This window comes from Echinops telfairi, unplaced genomic scaffold (assembly GCF_000313985.2).
Source record: "Echinops telfairi isolate 266 unplaced genomic scaffold, ASM31398v2 ScPeMD7_7409;HRSCAF=8447, whole genome shotgun sequence".
Classification (NCBI taxonomy): Eukaryota; Metazoa; Chordata; class Mammalia; order Afrosoricida; family Tenrecidae; genus Echinops; species Echinops telfairi.
Window position 1 is genome coordinate 16386240 of NW_022111309.1, and position 27343 is coordinate 16413582.

At 46.9% G+C, this 27343-nt stretch overlaps 1 protein-coding gene across 4 annotated transcripts in view; it reads right to left on the reverse strand.

Moving 5' to 3' along the window:
* Window positions 1-2922: 2922 nt before the first annotated feature.
* The window catches only part of DET1 (DET1 partner of COP1 E3 ubiquitin ligase), a 35949-nt gene continuing 11528 nt past the window's right edge, over window positions 2923-27343 (reverse strand). For 2 of the 4 annotated variants that reach the window (XM_045296508.1, XM_045296509.1), the window contains exons 3-8: window positions 25589-25704; window positions 24409-25501; window positions 20266-20453; window positions 5745-5936; window positions 3958-3969; window positions 2923-3612 (exon numbers count right to left, since the gene is read on the reverse strand). In XM_045296508.1, the coding sequence (XP_045152443.1) occupies window positions 3423-3612; window positions 3958-3969; window positions 5745-5936; window positions 20266-20453; window positions 24409-25501; window positions 25589-25617 (1704 nt within the window). In that variant the 5' untranslated portion in view covers window positions 25618-25704 and the 3' untranslated portion in view covers window positions 2923-3422. The remainder of the gene's footprint in view (window positions 3613-3957; window positions 3970-5744; window positions 5937-20265; window positions 20454-24408; window positions 25502-25588; window positions 25705-27343) is intronic. The other 2 variants (XM_045296510.1, XM_045296511.1) reach the window with 2 other exon arrangements.

A 27343-nucleotide genomic window follows, 5' to 3' on the forward strand; every position in this document is an offset into this window, starting at 1 on the left:
AGTGGGGGCTTTACCAAAGAGAAACACATTTTCTCACAGGTGGCTAGAAGTGCAAATTCAAGGGGCCTACTCTAGGGATAGGCCCTCCCTCCCTCTCGCTCTGGGCTCTCGGGGAACATCTTTGTCTTGTGTCAGCTTCTGCTTGTTGGCCCCTGGGTGGTCTTCATGTGGCAGAAGTCTACCTTCTTCCATCTCTAATCTCCTTCATCTTTTCATATCTCAAAAGAAATTGATTTACGACAATGTAACAAAGAACACCCTATCCCAAACAGGGTTACAACCAGAGGCCTAAACCCAACCCACTGCCATTGAATCATTCTGACTCAAAGCAGCAACCCTATGGAGTTGTATTAACTAGATTTCTTTGTAAGCATATACATACCATGCTATCACACTTTAACACTGCGCCTCAATATAGATCTTGCAATGTTCTCACCGACTACAGTGCTGTTCCTCTTGAATTTGTCATTCCCATCATAGTAAGCCATATCACCGCCTGATTCAAAATGGCCAAGACTAGTCCCTTTCAGCTCAGTGATGCCTGGGAGAGCAATCCTTAAGAGTTCCATTTCATTTTCGTCAACTTCCAATTATCCTAGACTCGTACATGCAGATTATTAATGTGTGCTCACAGCTGTTTCTTCTCATTTTGAGTCTGCACCAGCAAATGAGGGCTCTGGAAGCTTTAGCCCAGCCATATCCTAAGGTCCCCTCTACTCTGGGCACCTAGTTGTATTTCAAGTGGCACGTGAACTGAGGGCCTCATCTTCTGGCACTGTTTCACAACTATACCTAAGTTAAGATTTCTGGGGGCTAATCTCTCAGAATTGGGCAGCCCGTTCTTTCTCCCTTGTCTCTCTCAATCTGAAAACTCTGTACCATGGGAGACCCTGGTATTTGAAAGACTATTGGCATAGCTCCCAACATTGCAGCAACACGTAAGCTACCACAGTACCACAAACTGGCAGACGAGCGAGAGGACTCAGCAGTGTTTTGGTGTCAGGTGCAGTGAAGTTGTTCCCGACTCACAGAGACCCTACGCACAACAGAAGGAAACATGCCTAGTCCTGTACCAGCCTCACAATTGTTACGTGTGAGCCCACGGTTGCAGTCTGTGTCAACCCGTCTCATAAAAGGCCCTCCTCTTTTTCACTGGCCCTCAGCTTGCCAATGCGTCATGTGAAAGGATGTCCAGGATATACTACACAGTATGCTCCCGTTCGCATCAAACAATTTTCCCTGACTCGGCACCAGCTGCTCCATAGTTGCAGCACTTTCACCCGACCCCAACCAGTGCCAGCGGGGCTAATATATTGAAGCCTTTTCTGTTTTTGGGAGTGCTAGATTGAGCACGTGGAAAGGAGACAAGCCAGGGATCAGAATGAAGGGTACAAAATTGAGACTTTGGAGGTGGGGCACATGTAGAGGACTGTCTTAGTGTCTTCTTTATCCAGTGTGGCTTTAACAAAATACCCAGTGACTGGCTTTAACAAAAAAAAGTATTTGCTCACAGCTGAGGAAGCTGGAAGTCTGAATTCCTAACACTAGCCCCAGAAGAAGGCTTTCCATTTATATGGGCTCTCCGGTTAAAAGTAGAGCCTAATTTAATATGGTGGAGAGTCAACATTTGGGGACCTTCATTTGCTGATGTAGCATAACTGCAAACTTCATTAATAACTGGAACATAGAATGTATGTATCTAGGAAAAGGAAATTATCAAAAATAAAATGGAGCTCATAAAGATCAGTATGAGGTTAATATGGCATTAGGGAGCTAAAATGGACATTAATTTTCCCGTGGGTCTGTGGGATTCTCAGCACCAAGGCCCCTGGTCAAGAGGACACAGTTCACTCTGATTATTTTTGCTAGATGGTAGGAGAGTCCTCAGTCTCTGCTCACTTAATCTCTTCTATATTGTCAAAGAGATTGACCCAAAATACAACCAATCCTATAAATTATAACCAGCCTCATTAACACACCTGCCACTAATCCTGCCATATTAGCCATCACAGAGGTGAGGGTTTATGGCACTTAGAATAATTACAGCAGATCACGAAATATAGGTAGGCTATGGTGGTGGTGGTGGTGGTGGGGTACCCAAATCAATCCATACACACACTGTCTACCTAACTCATCAAGGGTGCTCAAAACTTACAGGCTGACGCTGAATGAGAATTCACATAGACACTCAAGATGACGAAAGAGGCAGAACTATTATTTTTGGAGCTCAGACACACACAAACCAGTTCTTAGGTTCCAAGGGAAGTCAGTCTGGGTGGTAGCAGGCATTTAAAATCCAGCTGCTTCCACCCATGTCCCTTTTCACAGCCTGTGTAGATCCCAGGATTGCAGGGCTGTCTCCATGGGAGAGGTCACAAAACAAGCTATTATATGCAGGAGGGATGCACCACAAAGCTGAAATCTAAGGCATCTGTCAAGCTCTCTGGAGCCCAGTGAAGAATGTGGCAGACGGATGAGGGCTGGGGGTGGCAGGTGTTTGTAGGGTAGATATGATGGCACAGGCACCTAGAACAGCCAGTGCTCTCTGCAGGGACACTGGGAGCTTGCCAGCTCCCACCACCCAAATCACTGTGTGCTACAGGGTTTCTTTCGGCTACAGCCAACAAGCTGCTCCTCTCCCACCTGCCCAGGACAGAAGGCACAGATGGGAGCATGCTTCCACATGAGCATGTACAATTATGCCTGGATCCCCCAGCTGTAACAAGGGCCGAGTGAACACCCTAGGGGAGGGAGCGGTCCTGGTAGATAACCGTCCCCGATGCTGGCACACGCTATGCAGGTCTCCCCGGAGCAGCTGCATAGCTGTGGCCTCTGGTCCTTTTCACAGGCTTCCTTGGGATCCAGGTAGTTGAAAAGCATTTGGTTTGATCAGAACATAAGGCGGTCATCAAACAGGCTATATTTCAGTAAGAAAATAGCAAGGCTTTATTCATTCACTGATTCATTTGCCTATAGAGATGGCCCTGTTTGCTGGCTAAGTGAAAGAGAATCTATGGCGCTCGTGGGCAAGCGAGCTGTGTCTGCTTCTGGCTGCACACCACGCTGCCAACGAAGGGAAAAGGAGGAGGACCGAGTAATGCTCTCGTAACGGCAATAAATTGCAAAATAAAACCAAAGTTAAATGAACGTAATTAATGCTAGGGATTCCCACAGGGAAAAGGCGAGAGACCTCGAGGTCCATCAGCGGTTAGATTGTACACCATTTAAAAATTCAGTTACACTGATCTGTCAGGTCTCCACCCTCCCCCAACTCCTCTCTCTGCTCAGTCTCCTTTGAGGTATCCCAGTCTGGAACTGCAGGAACAGGACTGGTGGTCAGAGGCGGCTGCTTTGGGGTCGACAGAGATAAGAGGGCGGCAATGACGTCTTGGAAGACCGGTCACCTGGCTTTGGTGAGACCGCTACGTGCAGCAGTGGCGCATGTGGAAGTTGACGACATACTCGGCATTAGTCCTCTGCACGGAAATGGCGAAAGGCTCGAAGGGGTGAAACGTGAAGGCCACGAGGCGACGCACGGTGTGGTTGATGGGGCGGCCCAGCAAGCCTGCCTGGATCTCGAACTTGAGCAGACCAGAGTCCCGGGCGTAGAACCTGCCCAGAGTGAGAACAGAGAGAGAGTGAGGGGGTTAGTCTTCGCCGCCACCTTGCAATCTCCACCACGGAGGAAAGCTGGCCACTCATTATTCTGCCTTATTAATGAAATCTCCTATCGCGCCAGCCCCACGTTATTACTCAAAAGTGTGGAGTCACCTTGGTCTAATTAGCTAGTTTTAGGGCCACCTGTTAATCAGTCGTATTATACTGTCCTGAGTCATCAGGTCATTTCTTTTCCTTAAATGACCCTATGTTGTAGTCCAAAGTATCCCAGCAGCTACTGTCTCAAGACTGTCCGGGTCAGAGCTGGAAGTAAAGTGCACACCAGACGCGTGAGCTTACATTCTCAGGTAGCTACATGATGATGATGATGATGATGACGACGGTGGAGGGGGAGCAGGAGGCAGAAGAAGAAAGAAACAGATGAACTTAATTTCAATTAACATTTGAAAGTACTAACATTTTAACAAAATGTCAAGATATACAAGGGGGTTTCAAAATGCTCATTGAAAAATGTAATTAAAAGCTAATGAAATTTTTGCAGCCGCCCCTTCCTATATATTAACAGGCTATTTCTTATTCTATTTATTTATTTACTTGTACTTAGTTACCAGCCACCTCATGGAAGAAAGACGAAGCTATTTCTACAAAGATTTGTAGCCTTGGGAACCCTGTGGCGCAGATGGACCCTGTCCCGTAGGGCTATTGTCAGCCGGGATGGGCTCAACAGCAGTGGAAACACTTATAAATCACATACAGTGAGAAACGCAGACTACAAAATGTGCTTCCTGTGATTATAACTGGTGTAAAATACTGGCAAAGGAAATCAAACAAAAGGATTTAGAGTAATGGCATTATCTTCTTCAAATGCCTTTAGTAGCCTGACTTTTCTCATTTTAAGTGAAAAATAAGAATTATGAGAAAATCCCACTTTGCTCCAATAGCATTTCCAGATTTAACATCCTGGTTTGTCTTTCCAAGCTGCCTGGACAAGAGAGCAGGAAAGGAAAGGGCTACCCTTTGTGATGGTGCTCTATCAAACAAGCCCGCGGTACGCTCGGATGTGCAAGAACATGGCAACCTCACCCAGGTAACTCAGCCCACAAATGGCTTGTAATTTAATCTAACTATAAGTTTATAGAAAAACATATGGGGGGCTGAGACAACGGTCAATTCCACCCTGAGATACAATGGGAACTATTACCCAACAACTTTCACAATTTCACTGCAAGGAAAAATAAAGGTGGAAGGCAGACCTGTCGATTAACAAAGACTGCTGACAATGCAACATTTGGGCCTGTTTACATCCTGGTTCCCAAAACTGTAAAAAGAACATTATAAGACCACGGGAAATGTGGGCCCAGACTAGGTATTTGATGGTACAGTAGACCTGCAGAAGCCAGCTCCTGTATGAGGCTGAAACCTGTCAGAGAAGGACGTTCAAGTCTTTCCCACTGAGCGAGTGTGGTGAGAAACAAGAGGACTGCACCTGTCCACGGTGGAGAGGCCCTTCCCAGCTCCAGGTCAGGGTTCCAGGAAATACTCGAGTAGCCCTGCCAGCGTGACGGGGCCATTTCCTCCGCCTGCCCATTCATGGAACCAGCCGGGTTCCAGGCGCAGCAGGGGGAAGGCTGAGGCATGACTTGTCTAGAGCGATTCTTAAAAGAGGTTCCACTGATAACACAGTAATATATATTCCAAAACTCCTCAAAGAGAAGAAACAGGGGTTTCTTCGAAACCTACTTACTTCCCAAACGCCTCTGCATCTTCTAGGTAACATGGGGAATAAAATAATTTATGGCAGACATGGTAAAAAACCTCAACTCCAAGGACTATGATGGGCTGATATTAGATTATTAAATGGAAAAGTACTGTTTCCTTCCCTGGATATTTTTCAAGAGGACAACTTGAATTGGATACTTTGATGAGAAGCAAAAGATAGAACTAGTTAACCTAGGAGATTGGTACCTAAGTGGTCAGAGAACACCACATCACAGAGACAGCCTGCCCTTTCACCCCAGCCGGAGGACAGGTGGGGAGAGTCTCCATGGAACAGTGTTTGGGAACGGAAAAGGGGAAACCAGGGCTCTTCAGCCTGCAGCAGCGGGGCCAGTAGCAGGCAGGTGTACCTGATAGGGTGATCACCACAAGTCTTGGGCCTCTCCATGACGGACACCCACTTGTCATCATAGCTGAAGAGAGAGAGGTCGAGGTAGGGACTCCCACTGTAGGACTGGGCACTGATGGGGAGCTGCCCCAGCAGCCGGCGCACTGCCTCCGTGTGGCCTCCATACTTGGCATTGATAATAGTGTCTTTGAACCTGAAACAGAGCACCGATGAGGAAGGTTTGTTAGTGGGTGCACAGAGCTGCCCTGGATCTGAAATTTATGAGCACATGTCTAAAAGTAATAGACACTGTCAATTAAAAAAGGAAACACTGAATGAAGACCACTCTCTCACTTCACAAGTCTGGTTAGCTACAAATTCCCTACAAAAGCAAAATATCAAATTAGAAAGGGGGCTGGGGAGATGATAAAATTACTTCAGAAAAGTTACCAAAGACTCCACAAGCACGTTTCAATGAGTCTAACTGTTCTATGGTAACAGTCCCTACACTCCCTGACAAATTCAGGAGCTCTTCCCCAAGCAGCCAGCCTCGCACTGCATGAAGGGAGGGTTAACAAACACAATCCAGAACAGAGCAGTCCTCACTTGGACTCTTCTTGGGATCTGTTGTAAGTCAGCTTCACCACACCTCTGGACCAATGGCTCCTTCTTTGTTTGGGCACTAGCTTACCTCTATGCCCGTCGAGCCCTCCGCTTCCAGAAGAACAGCCACACAGCTGTGGAGTCACACATCTGACTTCACTGCGGTACACGGAACAGAGTGGCTACGAGTCAGAAGGGACTTGATGACAGTCATCTTGGCTTTTGTGCTTTCTCACAGATGAGACAAACACTAAACTTCACACCCCCGTTCAAGTATTTTACTCTAACCTTCTAGAAATTTATCGTAAGAAAGCAATCCCAAATGCATAAAACTCTTTGTTCAGTCAATATAGCATTGTTTACAACAATGAAGAAGTGATAGAGAGATCTCTAAGGAAACACAACATGATGAACTAATTTTCAAGCACTATGTGGTAACAGGGGAGATGCATATTAAAATGCTCAGTTTAAAAAAAGCAGGCTACAGTACTATAAATACAGTATGATTAAAAACACCAACTATGCAGCCCAAGAATGTCAGATGTTACAGCTGTGTTTGTGGAATGGCATTTTGGATGGTCAGTCTTCTGCCCTTGGCTCTGGTTTTAAAAACAGAAGGAATGCCAGCATTGGTGTGGTCTCTCTCTCTCTTTACAAATCTATATATCAAACCCATGAACCTCAAGTGGTTCTTACTTTTAAGGACCGACATTTTAAAATTTAAATCTATGTATCACTGATAAGTTAACAATCAAGGGAAAATATAACTTTTTGTTTTTACTCTAGAGGGAAGTTATGAAGCTAATGGGATAAAAAGCCTGAACGTCCCCAGCTTTCGTGCTGATTTCTCTCTTCTGAGCCAACCAGTGGCGCGTAATGAACACCACTGTCCCACAGCTAGCCTGCCCTCCCTCAGATGGAAAGTAATGTTCAGTCTTAGGGACGATCATCAAGTTAAACCATGAGCCAAATAGGACTAACTTCTCTCCCGTTCACTTAAGGGGGAGTCAAAGATCCTGGGCTCTTCAGTCTTCAGCACTTTTTCAACAAAGATACAGAACTACCGTCTCATCATTCATGTCCCGCCCCGCCCCCTCACGTCTTCAAAGGTGAAATGAGGGGCGGCCCACGCTCTGTGAGGATGACAGGTAAAGGCATCTGGGAGAATCCACAGGTTGAGGTAGTCCCTCCTCTTCAGCACCACCACCACTTCCACCTTCCACGCCCCCGCTGACTTTTAAAGGATCAACACCACCTCTTGACGTCACCTGCCTTACTGTCACTGTCCAACTACACTTGTCTTAATTCCTAGTGATTTCAAAAGCCTGACCAATAACCTTCCAACATCTTGACCTCAGTCATCGTCATCACTCACTCCCGGCCTTCTCATGACCAACTACTGCATCGCCTCCACCTCTCCTCGGGCCAAGCACTCTGCAGCCACCGCCTCCCAGCTGTCCGGTTCACTCCCTCCCATGATCCCAACCTCAATAATACCTCGGGCCCCAGTGGACCTACAACCCAAGGATTGCACCAACTTTTTAACACCCCACACCCTCAGGAAACCTGCCCTTCCTTCACTGCCCAGCTTAAATTCCGCAATCGAGAACCTGGCTCCGTCCTCACCCATCACGCCCTTTCCCGCTTTGTGGCATTGGACTGGAAAAACTACAGCTCTAGTTAAACTGAACCCTCTGCCTCTTCCATGCCCACATCCATAGTTTTCTCCATAGCTGCAGAAAACCACAGCGCGATGCTCGCTGAAATCACGGCTCGAGGGGGAGTGCTCAGCTAGGGGAAGTGACGGAGAAGACAGTGCCCTACAAGAGGGCGAGAGATGGGGTAGGGCAAACCACGGAAGGGTTTAATAAGGTGTCAAATTGAAAAAATGCTGTTCGGATATGTACACTCCCACGTAATTCACAGTAAAAAGTTAAAATAAAAGTACTTGATCCTGAGCCTCAAGTGGGCCCTTAGTAGTTGAGGGAAACTCGGGCTACATTTCCAGTCTGGTCAGTCTCTCTCTCTGAGATGGTGACGTGACACCTCCTCTTTCGTGTCCACTCACAGCTAGTGGCATTGCTTCCTGTGTCCCTGGCAAAAAGATACAAACGAACGAGGCCTTTTTCAGGCTCCACCAGCACATCTTCCCGAAACCTGGACCTGGACAGTTGCTGTCCGTGCTCTCAAATCAAGCCAACCCTGCACCTGCGCGTCCCCTTGCTCCGACACCACCAATGTCCCCTTTCTCAACAGCATCATCCCCACCTACACAGAGACCTGTCCTTCCCCTTCCCGCTTAAGCACAAAAATGAGCAGCACTTATGCGCCACCCGCTGATGCTCCATTTTCTGCTCCCCTTTGTGTCAAAGCCTCGCAAACAGTTGTCCATGCTGTCTCCAATCTTGCCCCATTCTTCTTAGACCCACCTTCACCATTTCCTGGAAGCTAGTCTTGCCAGGGCAACTGATGATCGCCACAGTAGTGTGTGGCCGGAAATACCAAGGTCCATCGGATTCGGCCCCTCACGCGGCTGGGGCTGTGACACAGAAATCACCCACTCCCCCTGAGCAAGCTCCCCACTGGAAGGGCTGTTTGTGCTCTCCTCTCAACCTGCTCCACGCAGTCCTCAAAGGACACAACCGCCTTTGAGGGGGCTCCCGCACAGCCCATGTCCCAGCCTGCACTCCTCCTGTGAGCACCACAGACCAGTGAGTTCGAATCCAGTACCTACCACCGCCGATGGCAACAGCCACTCCCAGGGAGAGAGAGTCCTGTACACAGTCTCAGAAACCCACAGGGCTCACTATGAGTTGACATCCCCTACAGGGCAGTGAGTTTGGTCAATGTGTCCTACCCGGTAAGACATTCTTTTCACATCAAACATTTACTGAGGGTCCAGGACATAAGCTCCAAACATATCTGCCCTATTGCCCCACCTTTTTTGTGGGTGGAGGCAGGGTGGGAAGCAGGGCTGCTCAGTGTTTCCCGAGCAATGAAAAACTGTACAACAGTCTATAATCCAGGATAAAGCGCAGGGAACGGCTTTTGCCGCCCTTCCTGCATGGTCCCAACAACGCTGCCCCCTGCCCCACAAGGGCTGGTATCACCACCCACTTTAGGAAGCAATGGTCTAGGAGGTCCCAAGGAGTCCCTGGCTGGAGCAAACTGTTAGGTGCTCAGGTGCTAATGGAAAGGTTAACAGTTCCAATCCACAGAGAGTCCCTCAGAAGAAATGCTATTGAAATCCCTGTGGAGCATTCTTGTCCAGCCACCCAAAATGCCCAGAGGAAAGAAGGCCAGGGGAAGAAGGTGGCTGCAGCCTCTGCAGTTGTCAGAGAAAAGGCCCACAACCTTCTACATGGGAAAGGACAGCCAACAAGCCTCCCTCACTTTATCCAAGGGCCCGGCTGCCCCCTGCTGTTAACTGGGTGGCACGGGCCTTGGGCTGCCAGGGTGTTCTTCCCTGCTGAGCCTGGCTCATCAGTACAGCCCAGAGACACAGCAAACACAGCAACAGTGACTAAGCACGCCGGAGGAGAAGACAGGTGCTGACTAAGGGGCGCGTCTACTACGAGACCTCCTGGGGTTCATTCCATCACCACCGTGATGAAAAGCAAGGCCCCGCTGGGTGACTACCAAGGGTGGGGACACCACTGAGCTGTCTTCTTGCCCACCTTGTGCTATCAAACGGGCGTGTCTTCTCCAAGGGCAAAGCCAGATTGGGCTGGCTAACCCACAGAAAGACCTAGACCACCATCACCCTCACATGATGACTAAGGACCCCTGCATATGTGGGTGGGAGTGATCAGGTCCATATGCAACCTTGGACATGCTGAGATCAGCCCAGTGTGGGAGGCAGCATCCCCAGAAGCTCATCTGTGGCTCAGATTACCCAGCTGGAAACAGAGAAGGCCAAAGAACTCACCACAAAATTGGGCTCACAGGTACAGAGCTGGACATAAAAATAAAATGCATCCTTCCACCAATACCCACTTGGCATCTTGGGCTGAAAACATTCATGTTTGCAGGAGCTGTGGCAAGCCTGTGTTGAAATCCAAGCGCCTTTCCCCCCATGAAGGTCAGAGCTTCCTGAAACGTACTCTTACCAAACCACTCCATACTATATGATTTCTAGTCAAGCTTGGGAAAAAGAATCTTAAAACTATTTGGTCATTTAAATGACATCGTATTTGGATTCTCTGAACCAAGCTAGGATTTTATGATCAGACAGTTATGGAATCTCTTAGGAAAAACCCAATGTCCAGCATGGGGGCGGTGGGGGGAGAAAACGAGAGAAAGCCCTGTGGAGCACAGGTCTGCTCTGACATACATGGGCTGGTCCTGCATCAGAACAGAGTCAGCAGTTATTTATTTATTTTTAAATCCACTCCATTCTTCTTGGTGTTTAGGATATATCGCAGCTACAGCTAGTGGCAGGGAAAATCATTAATTTATTGGACAATTGTGTCCATCCTGGCTCCCTACAGTCTGTAACAGCAGCTGGAATAACCCTGTCAAACTTAAATTCTACAGGTCACTCCTCGGTTCCCACCCCACACTGCTCACGTCTCATCTACAATTGCAGCCACAAGCCTTAGAATGCCTTCAGGGCCCTATGTCTCTGGTCTCTGTCCACATCTCCTCCGACTCTGCTCCTTTACATCTGTTCTTCCTTTTACCTGCTGCACCCCCCACTCTCACCCCCAGCCACGTGGATGGCACCCCCCACTCCCACCCTCCAGCCACGTGGATGGCCCCCACCACCACCACCCCCAGCCACATGGATTGCTCCTTGACCTCCTGCAAAAGCTTTGCTCAAGGATCACCGTCTGCGGAGTTCCTTCATCTGGCTCCTCTAGGCTCCCTATTCCCACCACTCATCTGGCAGTGGGTCACACTGTGGCAGCTTGGATGCTGCTGTGGTGCTGAAAGCTACGGCGCTAGTATTTCAAACCCCAGTGGTGCCACCCATGGGGGACAGGTTCTGTCAGAACTGCCAGATCAAGAGAGACTGGCAAGAACGAACAACAGGTAGACCTCTTCTAAGTGATTAGCCACAGAAAACCTAGTAAGTAGCAGCAGCTACGCCCCAGAAGGTGAGCCCCTCAGGTCAGAAGGCACAGGAAACACCCCTGGAGAAGAAGAGCTGCCTCCTCCCAACAGAGTCCTTATGAGTGCCGTGGCAGAGCGAGGCATTTGGGACCATCATTTGCGGATGGGGCCTGGCTCACCATGAGAAGAAACCGCTTCCAACATCCTTTATGGATGAAAGCACAGACTGTACAAAGTACGGATCTAGAAAAAGGAGAAGTCATCCAAAACGAGATGGAACACTGATGGAGGGAAGATGGAGGGAACACAGTCACTATCCCAAAAAGAACTGGCCGCCGCTCAAACCTGTCAGGAGGCAGCGCACGATCAGAACTGATGGCACTGAAGGAGGAAGTCTGAGCTGCACTGAAGGCACTGACAAAACACGAGACTCTAGGAGCCGAGGGAACACCAACTGAAATGTTCCCACCAACTGATGCGACGCTGGGGGCGCTCACTTGTCTGCCAAGAAATTCTAAAGACACCATCTGGTCAATGGGGTGAGACCCATGTGCGTGCCTATCCTGAGAAAGGCGAGCAGGCTAGCGAATGCAGAAATTATCAAACAATATCGTTATTATGACACACAGATTTTTGCTGAAGATAACAGGTTGCAGGAAAACATCAACAGGGAACTGCCAGAAATATAAGCCAGTCTTAGACTGGGTCATGGAATAAGGGATATCATTGAAAGTATCAGATGCAGAGAAAGTCAGGGAGATATTCCCTGTGCTTTGGATATAAAATGGCATTCAACTCCATACATTCATGGGTTTATTCCAAATAAAATGCATTTAAACATAAAAAAATGCATTCAACACTATGGATCGTAACACCACTGTGACTAACGTTGTGAAGAATGGGAATTCCACAACACTTCACTGTGCTCACAAGGAACCTGTATATACAAGAAGAAGTTATTTAAGCTGAACAAAGACTACGATTTGTTTAAATCAGAAAGGTGTACATCAGGGCTGTACACTTTCATCAAACCACCTGTATGCTGAACAAGTAATCTGAGCACTGAGCTACATGAAGAAGGCGCCAGCGTGGAGACTGAGGCTCATTGACAGCGTGCATACACCGCTGGCACATTTTGCTAAAAGTGAAGATGACCCGCAGCACTTCCTGATGCAGACCAAGACCGCGGCCGTCGGCAGAGCCCCACCTCCACATGAGGGGCACCAAGATTCTCCCCACTGGGTCCAGAGCAACACCATGACGGACGGGGAAAGACTGACGTTGTCAGGGTTTCACATTAGTTGGATTTATAATCAATGCTCAGGGAAATAGAACACAGAGTCAAAGAATGCATGGTACACATCACGCTAAGGCAAACAAATCAACCGCCGAAGGACAAATACTGGAGAAATGAAGGACAGCGTTGTAAAAGTCAAGAACTGATTTTCACATTCATAAAAACAACATTCTTCGAGGGTTGGAGGGGAAGGGGGGGGCCGGGAGGGGAAGAAGATTAAATCATTAACTAGAAGGTAGACACATGAACTTAGGTGAAGGGGAAAACAACAGAGAAGAATATTTCACTGGGCAAATCTGCAGCAAAAAGATCTCTTTACAGTGTTATGTAGCAAAGATATCATTCCGAGGATTTTGGTGCACCTAACCTGAGCACTGGTGCTTTCAGTCGCCTCACATGCCAAAGAAAGCTGGCAATGGACACAGAAGGCAGACAAACTGGTGCCTGTGAACTCTGGTGTTGGCAAATGTACCGTGGACTGCTAGAAGAACAAACTAAATTGTATCGGAAGAAGTATACATCTTCCTTAGACGTGAGATGGTAGAACTTCGCCATCCTTTGGACATGTCGTCTGGAGGGACATCAAGCTTGGTAAAGCAGAGGGTCAACAATTGTCTTTATAAATCCCACCAAATGACTGAGTGGGACTACACAAATGTGACGTGCTTATGGCCCACCAAAGAAATCAGAAAGCTTATAAATAACGTAAATAACATGCACGACACCCTTGAGGGCGTAAGACCAGCAAATAAGATGCCTGAAACACTTCTAGCAAAGGGATTGGTCAATTTAGCCATCTCACTAGGTTTTAAATGAGCCAACCCCACGGCAGAAAGGGAGAGCTCAGAACCACCAAGAAAAAAGAGCCATCAGTGGAGCATCTCTATGGACCCAAGGTCCGCACTAAGCTCCTTCTTCTGAGGACACAGGGAGGGCTCTAACACCTTACTGAGATGGCGAGAAGCTGTGGCAGAGAAGCAGAAGCAGCAGAATGTACAGAAAGCTGATGGCAGACAAAGTGATGGGCTTTGGGGTCCACAGCGCCTTCGGGTAGGAGATTAGCTGGTGGAGTGGGGTGCCTCTGAGCACTTATCAGCAGAGCTAAAAGAACTAACACTTGCCTAGGCAGGGCAGAAGCCAGACAGCCAAGGGCAGGAAGAGGTGTGCCTATGGGCATGCTGAGAAGAGGCTGTCCTGATTGAAGCACTCTATCCTGAGTTGTTGTAGGCCCTGAATTGCAACCTCTAACTTCCTTAATAAAGCCCCTAACTCTGAGGACTGTCTGTGAGCTGTGTGTGACCACTGCAGCAGAGAAGCAGAGTCAGTTGGTGGCAAAATTGTTATTCAAAAAAAAGTTGGAGTGCCGAGGAATGCCTCATTCTCCATAAAAGGAATCAGCCTTGAGCTGCTGGCTTTGATTCTCCCTGTTTTCCCTTCGTGAAGCGAGAGGTCAGTCAGGTGCCTACACCTTGAACAACTTCCCCATTAGGCCTACCCTGGGCTGGAATGGACAATCTCATCTTAATAGTTTCCCTTCCAACTAGCTGGACCATTGAATTCTGTACTTAGATGATCCCTCTTGGGGTCCTCCATCCTCCTGCTTTCATCTGGTCCAGCTGGTGGCCTGTCACCCTGAAACCTCCCTTCACCGTCATCCCCTAATTCTCTTCCCTCCAGTGTTGGAGTCTTTCTTGGTGTAACGGAGAAGTCTGTCTTCCTGAGGCTTCCTTAGAAAGGATACATGGGAGGTAATGTTCTGAAAATTATATTTGTTCTATCTTATTGTTTGGATATAGAATTCTAATTTTTTTTTTAACCATGCCCCAAACAAGCCTGAGGGCTTAATTCCAATGGCTTCTAGCTTTCAGTGTTATTACTGGTTAAGTCTGATGTCATCTGAAGCCTTATTTTTCCCATGTAAAATGTGTCTTTTTTCCAAAAGTTTTCTCTCCACTTTCTCTTTATCCCTAAGTGTTTCAGAATGTTCTAATGTTATGTCTCAGTGTAGGTCTTCCTTCACTCATTGTACATAAGTAGTTTATGAATTAAGTATATTCAGGGACAGGCTTCATGATTATTTCTCCAGGGTAAAGATGCCAACATGATTGGTAGTGCTTACAACAACCAAGATGTAGGTACTGCAACTGTGGCCAACTTCAAACTGTCGATGCTATTTTACTTAAAATCTACTTGTCAATAAATGGTGTACCAAAACCCACCAAACTTGCTACCAGCTAGTCTGTTCTCACCCTACAGAAATGTGTATGGCATACCATTATAGAAGAATTTTACCATACAGATAAAATAAATATAATAACCTTAAGAGGATAAACTTTAGTAAAACAATGAAGATGTAATGCATGTTGAGTATTTACTATCTGTTTTTAACATAATTTTAATTATAAATACATAAAATTCAATCTTTAAAAATGGCTGTGTTTAACAGTCAGTTTGTAAAATAATTGAAAATTGAACAACAGACACTTGTAAAGCTAATACAAGCCAGTTCCAGCATAGCTTCCAACCCAGAAATCTGTCTTGTATTATTTCTTTGATCATTTCCTGTGGGATACAGGTCATTAGCTGTAATCAGGAGGCTTACATGCCACCAAAGATATATAAGCTTTGGTTAGAAATAAAACCTCATGCTCTCTCTCCTGCCTGCTCTTCTCCCATCTCCACGTGCACCACCAAGAGGAGCTGAGATGAGCATGCTACCATGAAATGTGTCTGACTTCTTTACGTTACTCTCTCTTCTATCTCTCCTACACTCTATGACTTTACCATAACCTTTATATGTCATAACCCTACAATTGCGCCTACAGGACCCGTGATTAGTGGTGGGGGCTTGTTTCCCCCACACTTGCCTCTCCATTGCTCCTGCTATATAATTAGGCAGATACTGGATCTCCTGGGTTGATCTAATTCAGTGGTTCTCAACCTTCCTAATGTCGTGACCCTTTAATACAGTTCCTCATGTGGTGGTGACCCCCAACCATAAAATTATTTTCGTTGGTACTTCATAACTGTCATTTTGCGACTGTGATGAATCAGGCGACCCCTGTGAAAGGGTCGGTAACCCCCAAAAGGAGAACCGCTGATAATTATTTCACTCCATATTCCTTCTCCTTATTCTCGTTCTTAGAGAGTTCCTCAAAAATATCTGCTGTTTTAAATTTCCCAAAGCATCTAGTTTGCTAGGAATGTCCCTGGTTTTGTAGTTTTAGTGATGGTAATATTTTCCCCTTATTCTTTATTCTGTTGGTTTTGTTTGTTCGCTATTTCTTATGATAAAGGTTTTCCTTAAATGATTTGTAACCCTTGGTTTCCACTGTTTTCCCCCCCTTAAACATGTATTCTGACCCTTAAAAATATCCATTTTTATTTACTTTTAGCAGAAGATCTTACTCTTACTAAGAGAGTATAAAATTTAATACTTAGAATTATGTGTTCACAAGAAATAAACAATATGAGGGTAAGTCAGTAAGTATGGCTACTTGGTTTTCAGCTCCTGTGTGCACAGGTTTATTCCAAACAAGATATTTAAGCATGTCACTGCAACCAGGTGATGGCAGTAGACAAGTTCTCTCGGTGCTAGTCACATTAGGGAACCTTCCCCCCAAAGGATGCTTTTTTTGTGTCATGAAAAATATGTTTTTGGTTTTGGGTTCTTTTTTTTAAGGTCAGGACTAATATTAAAATTTTAACAAAACTCAAACGGGCATCTTCCGAAATACATGAAGCTTTGCAACAGGAACCACAGCTTTTAGATGGAAAAGGCAGCTTTTATGGAAAACCGGGAAGGCTTCAAGGAGAATCCAACACTGAGAAGTCAGCTAAGAAGGTTAGAGAAATTGCTTTTTGAGGATTCCATAGGCTGATTTACTTGAAGTATACAAAACGACCATGGGGGCTTAGAATGAAGGTTTACGAAAATTGAAAAGTAATTACTGAGGGGGAAATGGGGAAACGAGTATGAGAGGAAAATGCTCTGAAACTGATTGTGGTGATGACTGTACAGATCTTAGGATGAGTGAACAATTACACTCTATGATATGTGGATTCAGCTCTGGCCTACAAGGTAGCCATGGCAGTGGATTCCCCCCCCCCTCCCATAGTAATAATCGCATTGGGGAATGGGTTTTCTGTTACGTTAATGAGAAAAAGATTAGTGTCGGCCATGTCTTAAGCCAACCTCTCATACGTGAGATTACACCAGCAAGCAGACAGAGTCGAGAGATTCCACGGAGACTGCCGGGAGACACGGGCTCTCCTCCAGCGCTGAGAGAAAGCGTTCCCTAGAGCCAGCGGCCTGAACTATTTCTAGCTTCCTAAACGGTGAGAAAACAATTTTGTGTGTCAAAACCATCTACTTACGGAATGTCTGTTGCAGCAGCACTAGATAACTGAGATACTACGTTAGGATACAGCTTTATAGACATATGAATTAGCAAATTCAAAACAATATGAAATTTCCAACAGCCTGGGAAGGGTTTGCTCAGTATTGTACATGCCCAGCACTCAATCACCGAACAACTGCGGTACTTAGTATCTGACATATACTGACATGGGAGGAAGACTCATCAACAACCTGTAACATGCAGATGACACAACCTTGCTTAGCACTTGCTGATGAAGATCAAGGATTGCAGCCTTCAACATGGACCATAACTCAACAGAAAGTAAACCAAATCTTCACAACTGGACCAGTAAGTAGCCTCATGATAAATGGAGAAAAAATTGAAGTTGTCAACAATCTCATCTTTTTTTTTCTTAATGATCTCATCTTACTTGGATCTGCAATCGGTGCTCATCGAAGCAGCAGGCAAAAGGTAAAACGATGCATTGCATTGGGTAAATTTGCCACACGAGACCTCTTTAAAGTGTTGAAAAGCAAGGGTGTTACTTTGAGGACTAAGGTGCACCTAGACTAAGCCAAGACATTTTCAGTCACCTAATAAGCACAGGAAAGCTGGACCCTGAATAAGGAAGACCGAAGCATACCGACACATTTCAATGACGCCGCCGGCAAAGAATACTGAAAGTACCAGGGACTGTCAAAAGAACAAACAAATCTAAATCTGTCTCGGAAGAAGCGCAGCTAGAATGCTCCTTAGAGGTAAGGTTGGCAAGACTTCATCTCCAGTACTTTGGACACGTTACCAGGAGAGACCAGCCCCTGGTAAAGGACATCATAATTGGTAAAGAAGAGAAGCAGCAAACAAGAGGAAGACCCTCAAAGAGATGAACTTATACACTGGCTGCAGCAATGGGGTCAGACAGAGGAACGATGATGAGGATGGTGCAGGACTGGGCGGGGCTTCCTTCTGCTGAGCATGGGGGTGCTATGGGCTGGAACCAACTTCACATCATCTAACAATAACGTGGGCTGAGATTCCTTTGCTTCATTTAAAAGAGTGCTTAACAATTTTAATTTTAAATGCTAATGTTTATCATGCGCTGGAAACTATCGCAAAATTATATCCTCTACACTTTAAACGTATGGCAAAAAAATTTTTTTTTTAATTTTAAAAATGAGTGAGGTATATATAAACTCACCCAACACCACTGAGTAGATTCTGACTCACAGCCACCCAAATGAATAGAATATTAACTATCCCTGTGGATTTCCTAGGCTGTAAATCTTTTACAGGAGTAGAAAGCCTCATTTTTCTCTCAGAGCGTCTGGCGATTTCAAACTGCTGACGCTATGGTTAGCAGCCAAATTCATCACCCAATACACAACCAGGGATCCTCAAGATCTGTAACTTTTCAAAATCTTTGGGTGATAAGGAACAAAATGTGAAGATCACCAACCTAAAAAAATGTATTTTCCCCTCCTTGGGGCTTCCTGTAATTTCTCTTAAGTCAAGGCACATTGTGAAATAATGTTCAGAAAACACAGCTTCCTCTAATTCCTGTGTAACTTTACTCATTCAACTCCCAGGTACCAGCCAGTGGCCAGGTCTTGTAAATGGATTTAACACACAGACCCCCGACCTGCTGGAGCTGACCCTCTAGTGAGGTGAGAGTGTGACTTGAGAGTACCCAGCTTTTGTTGTTTGTTTTCAACCTAATCCCTTAATTCTTTCTGTTATTTGTTGATAAATATCTGCTTAATTTCAAAGAGAATTTATTCCAAAATGGAAAAAAAAATCTGATCCATATTGTTTCCAGTGATTTTCCTTTACTGAACAGAGATGTTAATAATACAGAAGGTGTGTGTGAACCAGAGCAAGAAGGAAAAGGTCAGTCCAGCTATCTGAAAATCAAAAATCATCTATTTGATACCTAGCACCATCTCTATGAAGCCACTGCATAATTCAGAGGTTTGCTTTGATCTTTTCCTCAATGGCAGTAAAGCTTATTCAGACTCGCCCACCAACTCTGGTCAGGTCTATCTTGGGAGGGAGACGAAAATACTTCATCTGTCTAAGGTCAGAAAAGTAGGACGGTGAAACATGATGAGCACTGGACTCAACCAATCATTTCATAATAATGCGCTAAGATGATTTGTAGAAGGCTTGATTCATAAAGGGACTTTGTTGGCTGGTGGTATCAATGTAGGGTGACCTAGGGGGTTTACAAACGAAATCCAATTTAAAAGAAGGTCTCTTATTCTCAATTCATCCACTTCTATAAAGGGAAAAACTACTATCTCCTGCCTGGGGAGTATAAGCCTGGGTGTCAGGCACATGGAAAGGCAGGCAAGAGTCTCCGCCTTCAGTATGTCAGCTTTCACTGAAGTCCCTCCTGTTCACAGCTCAGCTGTGCCTCCTGAACGGAAGTCAATGTCCAGCCTTCACTGGGGGTGAGGGAGACTGCCATCTGGCAGGTAGGTGAAGGGGAGGGATCCCCAGAGTCTGATTGCTGGTGGTAAGATTGTCACCCAACCCTCCTGATTTCCGACTTCCTCCACCCCAGTCTGCTGAGTCTTCCAGGCCTCTAATACCCTGCCCCTTGACTGAATGCCAGGGTGAGAAGCAGGCTTGCTTCTTGGTGGCAGAGCTGTGCAGGCCCAAATTTCTGTGGTCTGAGGTCCACTAAGTCAGCTAGCCCTCATCTGCTGGCTTTTCAGATTCCAAATCTATGTTGATGTTTTCTATCTCCAATCCACCTCTTGTCCCATCCTTTGTTCTTGTGGATATGTACTTCTTCTTCCTTTACTGTCAGTTTAATAGGGTTTGGGGTTGAGGTAAAGACAAATGCATTTGTTTCAACATACAGTCATGATTCATCAAAAGGTCTAAAAGGATTTTCTTACTGATTCAATAAATATTCAAGACCTCGATAGTGGACTGCTGAAGCTAGAGCAGTAAACAACAAAGGTGGACACCGGGTCATACTGCAGCTCATACACAGACAGTTGAAGTCTAAGTCTCAATACAGACCATCTGTGATTCCCACGGAGACTACACAAGTGGCTCCCTAGGTGCTGAGGGAGAGAGGAGACCCCGAGAATGCCTCACGCAGTTGAAACAGGCAGACCTAACCAAGTCCAAGTGGACAGAGGGAATGGCCATTAGCCTACAGTTAGCAATTTTCCTACAGAAAAGTCAAGCCTGTTACATCTGGTGGCACAGCTTACCGGCGTTGGATTTGCCTTGCAAAATTGTTGCTGGAAGCTGAGCAGGGAAACTGGACTTCGCTGTGCAGGGTTGCATTCCGGAAGAGGTCACAGAAGTTCTCGAAGAGCTCCAAAAGCTCATCTGACGTATTCTCAAAGACCGCAATCACGTCTGTTGTCACCATGTTGTACACAACAAAGAATGACGCCTACAGAGGAAGAGCAGAGGGTCACCGAGAGTCGGAATGGACTCGACAGCACCCCCACCCCAACACCGGACAGCTGGGTGTAAGTCCATGCCTGGCTCACTTAGCGTTGGGCGGACAACCCAGGTCCCCACATAAAAGCAGCAAACACCACAGTGATGCACTAGGGCAGGAACATGGCTCTGAGGGGTTCTGCAAAAGGAGGACGCCTAGGTGGGCCTTCCTCACCAGCTGAGAGCCTCCGGATTGCCACATGCTCCCGCTGCATCCACACTGCGGAAATTACGGAGTTGGCCAGCATATGGGCATGAAAAGGGTTTCCAGCGTTCCTTTCAAACGAGGCAAATTCAATACATTTCTTTCCATGCGTTTACTCTTTATTTGCTCCTCAACCCATCCTGAGAGAAAAGACACTTTTTTAATAAAATGCCAGATTTCATTTTCTTTCCTGCTGGGAAAGTGATTTGCAGCCTGGGGCTGTCAGTGGCAAATTATTTTCCCCTGGATGTGTACAGTTGAAAGTTCAATTCGGGGTTATTTCTTTTTCCCTCTTAACATTTCGAACCTGCAGCACCTGGTGTGCTGGCAGGCTGCAGCCAAGCAGGGTTCTGCTGCTGGCAAACAGAAAAGCAGAGGACCACTTTTCATTGCTTTCTTCACAAATGCGCTTTTGGCCAAACGCATCTGTCAGACACATTGGAGATTTGTAGCAGTTAAGATCAGAGGGGGAAGCTGAAGCGCATTCAAATGCCATAGGTGGCGGAGTTCAGGCTTTTTCTGAATGGGCCACTGGGTACCTGCCCTCTTCCTTAAACCTCCAGTGTTTGGCTCTGCCTAACAAAGAACGCTCCAGCCACCCCCACTTCTGGCCACTCAATGTGGCCTCGCGAGCTTCCCACAGGCCTGTACCAGTTTTCAGAACGTCAGGAGTCATAGCCCCCACTCCTGGGATGAGGCCTAAGCCCCACAACCAAGTTGTGGAGCCATTTGGCCACCTGTTTTACTCATAATTAGTCTTTCTCAGAGCTTATATTACATGGCTTTTGCGGTCACCTGGAAATTAAATTTGGCTGTAAATAAAAAAGGGTGGTGGTAACCTGAGAATAATACCCTTAATATTGCACCGGCTTTGTGTTTGCATGCCCTTTTAACGCATTAACCTTATTGGAGCCTATCAAATTTAAGAGGGGGAGAAAGGAGGCAACCTGCTCAGAGACAGGGTTTAGAGTTACCAGCATGGTGAGCAAAGCACAGACCCTAGTCAGGTTTCTGGCTACAACTTACTGTTTGAACCAGACCAAAGGAAAAGACAGTCACATTTTAGCAAAGGCAAACAGGATCAACTCAAATACAACAGCTTATTCATAACAAGGTAATTATAGCACAAACCTAAATGAAAGACTAGCTCATGTCCTTTTATAGACTGGACACTTTGATCGTATCAGGCCTTCACCAGGGTTTCTCATAATTAGGTGAATATAAAATTACAGAAATATTTACTAGATTCGCTCCCAGCCAGGTGGGAGAAACACAGGACAGGAGCGCCCAGAAGTCAAGCACTTAACCACCCATCTCTTGGGCTGCAAGAAAGAAACTCCCTGTTGGCCCAGGGTAACGCAGGGAGTGACTCCATCACTGACAGGAGAAAGAGATCCAAATTCAGATCCAAGGCCCATTCCCACTAGTCATACCACCCACCGCTTTATTTCAGGAACACACACACACCACACTACAGTACCAAGAAAACTGGGAAAGAACACTCGGCAGCTGGTGGTTGGGGGGGCTCAGATGGAGCCTTGCTGCCCTGTGCATCCCTTAGTGATAGGAGCCGCTGGATCTATGGGAGCATCAGACTCAGCTGACTTGGTGGGCTACTGGCGTGCTGGCCATCTTGAAGGTCCACGTCATCATCTAAGGAGACGAAGTAGAGACAGGAGACTAGGAAGATAAATGGAACAAAGCTACAGAAAGCGAAACCTCTTGTTTGGTCAACACCAAAGCAGACAACTTCTCAGAGAGAAATGCCCAAACTCCAACACATTTCACACTAAGGCTGTCAACCCCAGAGGGGTGGCAGCTTCTGGACTTTGTGCACCTCCGTATTCCTACTTCTCCGCCCTGCCGACAATTTCCATCCACATGGAAGATCTGAGGAGAGTACAGTCCCAACCAGGCCCTGGCTTCCTTTGGATCTTTCCACAGTTCTACACACTATGTCCCCACATACGGGCACGGCTTCTGAACAGTGGTACAACAAACTCGGTCAAATGAACTTACCTTACAGATAAAACACTGTCAAGAAGTGAGTTGTCATAAGCCATGTCCTCAAGAAAAGAAGAGGTTTTTAGAGACTTTGCTGTTGTTAAGGTGAGTTCTTTCCCACTGCCAACCTAAAAAGACCAACAAGGACAGTCCTACAAACTCTAGACCAGATTGTCCACAGGGAGTCCAAACCTTGACCTTATAGCATTGGGGCTTACATTTCACGGGTCCTCTGCACCTCACACAGAGCCAAGGATCCAAATCTCAATGATTTGAGACAGTCTTTGCAGAACTGCCACCATTTCTTGCTTTGACAGTGTTTGGATGGAACTTACCTCCCCGCACACCCCTCACCCCTGCCAACCAGCTGCTCAAAGCCAGCCTTCCACCACTCCTCACACGACACAGTCACCCAAATCTGTGAGGTCACCCCAAGGCCCCATGGTGCCTCCAGTGCGATGCAGTCCCTGCCATCTCTCCTCAGCCACCCACCATGACAATGTCACTCTTGCAATGCACCAGAATGCCAGTTAGATTCAGAAGCAGCCATGAGCCACCGTTAGACCTGGAGCTCTAAGCCTCCTGTGTGCAGCTGCCCATGACCGACTGCAATGGTGTGTGTGGCTCTGAAGAAGCTTGTCGAACATCTTCATCACCTGTCTCACGAGGAAAGGGAACACTCTGGGAAGGTAATGAAGCTGCAGAAGCAATAAGGTGGACACATGTTCCTTCAGGAAACCAGGCCATGGTGACTGGGCAAAAGAGTCATTGCAGCCCAGTGTGCAGTACAATTGGGAAGGCACGTGTCAGGCACTACTGGAACGGCACCAAATGGCACTGACGAGAACGACCCCCATGCATGTGGCCTCATGGAGACTCACCACTTACACAAGCAGGTGACAGCCAGCAAAGAAGGGGCTGACCATGTAGCCAATGTGAATAAGATAAGTACCCCAGAATTGGGCCCGACAGAAGATCTCTGGACAGCGCTCCCTGAAGACAGTGATGGTGAGAGTTAAGTTTTAGCCCAGCTTCCCAGTGCCACAGGCAACTTCTGAGACCACCAGGAGCGCAACCAATTGAGTTTACCTTGACCTGCTCTGTAAGTTGTGCCAATACACCCACGATAGTCCTTTCATTTGTACCACTGCTTTAAATCGGTGTTTCCCAAAGTGGGCAATACTGCCCCTTTCAGGGAGGGGAGGGGTGGCGGCGCTGGAATGATAAAGCAGACACTTTGTCCTGGATGATGGGCTACTGTACCAATGCTGTTCATTGCCAGAGGGGTACCTTTTTCTTAACCTTTTTACTGCAAGGGGTTGACAGACCAAGCAAGACTGAGACCCTCTGCTTTCAATAAAGTGATCTGGCACCCCTCCCTACTCAAATAAGGGCAACAGTTTAAGAGTTAGCTCCCATTTGCCCAAACGTACACAGGACCACAGAAAAACAGAGCTGACTTTAAACTTAACTGAGTCTCCTCAATTCAACTCAACTAACTGCCATCAGTCCTTGCCGGCTTCTGGTGACCCTACAGGCCCAGCAGAACTGCCCCTCTGCGCTTCCAAGACTGAAGGAGCGAAAACTCAAAACTACCGAAAATGTGTCTTTCTAGGGGACTGGCCCTAGACAGAGAAGAGGACTTCCCATTTTGTCTGAGACTAGCGGGAGGAAGGACCGAAGAGCGCCCTCCTACCTGTGACGGGTCTGTGACCCGCAGGGTTACAACGTCCTCACTGGTATACTTGATAAACAGGTGGTTTTCATCCAAAAGCTGCATTTTCCACATGCGCAGCTGCCGGAGTTGGTCAAAATACTGGAAGAATCGCCTCTTGGCCATCGCACTCCCATCCTGTTCTGCCCGGCGCCACAAGTACACCAGCAGCCGGTGCTTCAGGGAGTTGATGAAAGGGTCCCTGAAGGGATTGGCCATGCCCGTCTGCCTGTCCCGCTGCACCTCGGGGAACACAGCAGACACCGTGAGGAGGTCATCCTCGTAGCAGAAGCGGCCGATGGTCCGCACATCAATGAATGTGCCCTCGGGGGTCACCTGGAAGACGTGAATGGTCTGCTGCTGCACCGACAGGATGGCCAGGATGTTCTTGTACAAGTACAGCCCCTGGTTGTGTGACAGGACCACCTTATCACACTTGAATGTGCGAGTGTCACACAAACGGCCCGTGTGCAGGTCAATGATGTGGAGGGAGTAGTCCTCCAGAGGGGACCGCGGGTTGGGAGTCACGGATTCGCTGTTCCGGTAGACCTCGTAGAAAGGTGGGTGTGGCTCGTCTGGGAGGTAGGCAGCAGAGCCCACAATGACACAGCGGCAGTCGTCTGTGAAGAGGCTGCACTCCCGGTTCAGGTGCTCGCCGTTGGCTGCCACGTTGGTAATGTGCAGCAGGACAAAAAAGCGTTCAAAGAGCCGGCCCCGGATATTGACTGACCGCTGGTCATTGCCATTGGACAGGATCTCCCCTTCATAGCCCTGGAGTAGGTCCTCGGCCGCCTGGCAGCCCTGGTACTCATAGATTTCCAGAGAGGTCTGGTCGGAAGAAAAAGCAATGAAGAAGCGCCCATCAGGTGAAAATTTTCGCAGGAAGCAGGGCGGCTTCTCCACATTGACCACCGTAAAGTTAGGGAAGACATTCTGGTGGAGCACCCGGACCTGGTGCCAGTGGGCGCCTGCCCTGCCTGAGCTGATCCGTCGGCGTTCCAGGCGGTGAATGACATTTTGGTTTTGGATTCTCCGAGGTTTGATGGTGGAAGCATGGTGATCCATGATCACATCGCTGCACAGAACAGAAGGCAAAACAATTAGAACATCATTTACCGAAACAGGAGTGCACACACATCCAACGGACTTCCCTCTTTATCACCTGAACCTGGGAGCTCCCAAGCTCTTCATTCCGATTTCCAGTCTGGAAACAGGTCTGGCTTCCCGGGACTAACTTCTAAGCATCTTTACTTGGTGGGTATGTCCAACAGATGAACCCTAAAATGGCACAGTGAGTAAGAATCACATTCAACTTGCATTCATTCAAAAAACACTTCCTGGACAGCTACTAGACAGCACTCATTTTAAAGCCTCCAAATGTTGAGCCCAGATGAACTTGAAAATCAAAGATGAATCACAAGCCACACAGATCCGTGGTAGTTAATGGAAACTGCTAAGAGGCTACTGCCAGGGAAGGGAGTTATAATAAGCACTGAGGAGACCAGAGAGAGGGAGCTGTTCAAGAAAGTGGCGCTCCCCAGCCCTCAGAGGTTCGTGAATTCCAGGCCTGTCTGTCCCTAAGCTGTACGCGTGGGTCTGTTACTCATCACCACACTTACTATCTTGACAACTGAACTGATGAAAGAGACCAATACCCATATCTCAGACTAGCCACTGAGTGGCACACACACGAGACTGGTCCACAGCTCTGGGAAGGCTTTAGAGATTGTATGACACTTGAACCTGGACATTACGTCAATAGCCTGCCACACCAAAAATATCACCATTTCCCACCCCACCTCACTGCTGTTGAGTCAATTCCAAACCACATCGACTTGCAGGATAGAATAGAACTGTCCTATAGGATTTTCACGGCTGCAATCTTTATGGAAGTAGCTGCCACGTTGTTCTCCAGTGGAGTGGCTGATGAGTTCAAACCTTAGGTTAGGAGGCTAGTTCTGTGCCAGCACCAAGGCTCCTTCTATTCCCCACAGGATGTAAACAAGTCCCACAGTGTCATAATAATCAAATTCTCCAGGATACAGCCTGATTTACTTAGCATACAAAGAACCAGGAAAACCCGAACTTGGAAAAGACAATCAATTGACCCCAATGTCAATATGCTGCAATGGCACTGGGCCACTAACCATAAGGTCAGTAGTTCAAACCCACCAGCTGCTCCAAACGAGAAAGATGAGGCTGTCTGCTCCCATAAGGATTTACAATCTTAGAAAGCCTGTGTAACAGTTCTATTCTGCCCTATGGGTTTGCTATGAGTCAGAATCAACTCAATGGCAGTGGATCTAGTTTTTGGTTATTGGGTCAGGAAAACTTGACAGCACAGAAGAGTAACCACAACAACATTATGAAAATTCTATGAAGGCAATCATGACTACCCTTGACACTAATGGAAAACAGAAAGTCTCAACAAAGAAGCAGAAGGCAGAGGAAAGAATCAGGTAGAAAAGCTAGAACAGTAGAAAAATACAACAGCACGGGGGAGGCTCAAGAGGCAAAACAGCAAAGCAGCAGTCATCCTGAAGAGAGCTCAGTAGAAACTATCGAATCTGAACAAATAGGGCTAAAATAAATAAATAAACAGAGCTTCGAGGCTCTATAAAGAAATAGCAAAGGTTGAACATTCAGGTCATAAGACTACTAGAAAGAAGAAGAAATAGCACAGTATTATGGGGGGGGGTGAAATGAAACAATGGCTGAAAATTCCCCAAACGTAGCAAGACACAAACCTATGGATTTATTCTAAACATGCTAACTCCAAAGAAATCAATGCTCAGACACATCAATCCAACTGTGCAAAACTAAACCCAAATCAAATCCATTTCAAAACCAAGTCCATTCTGACTGAATGCGACCCTCTAAGACAGAGCAGAACTGCCCCAGTGAGTTTCCAAGCCTG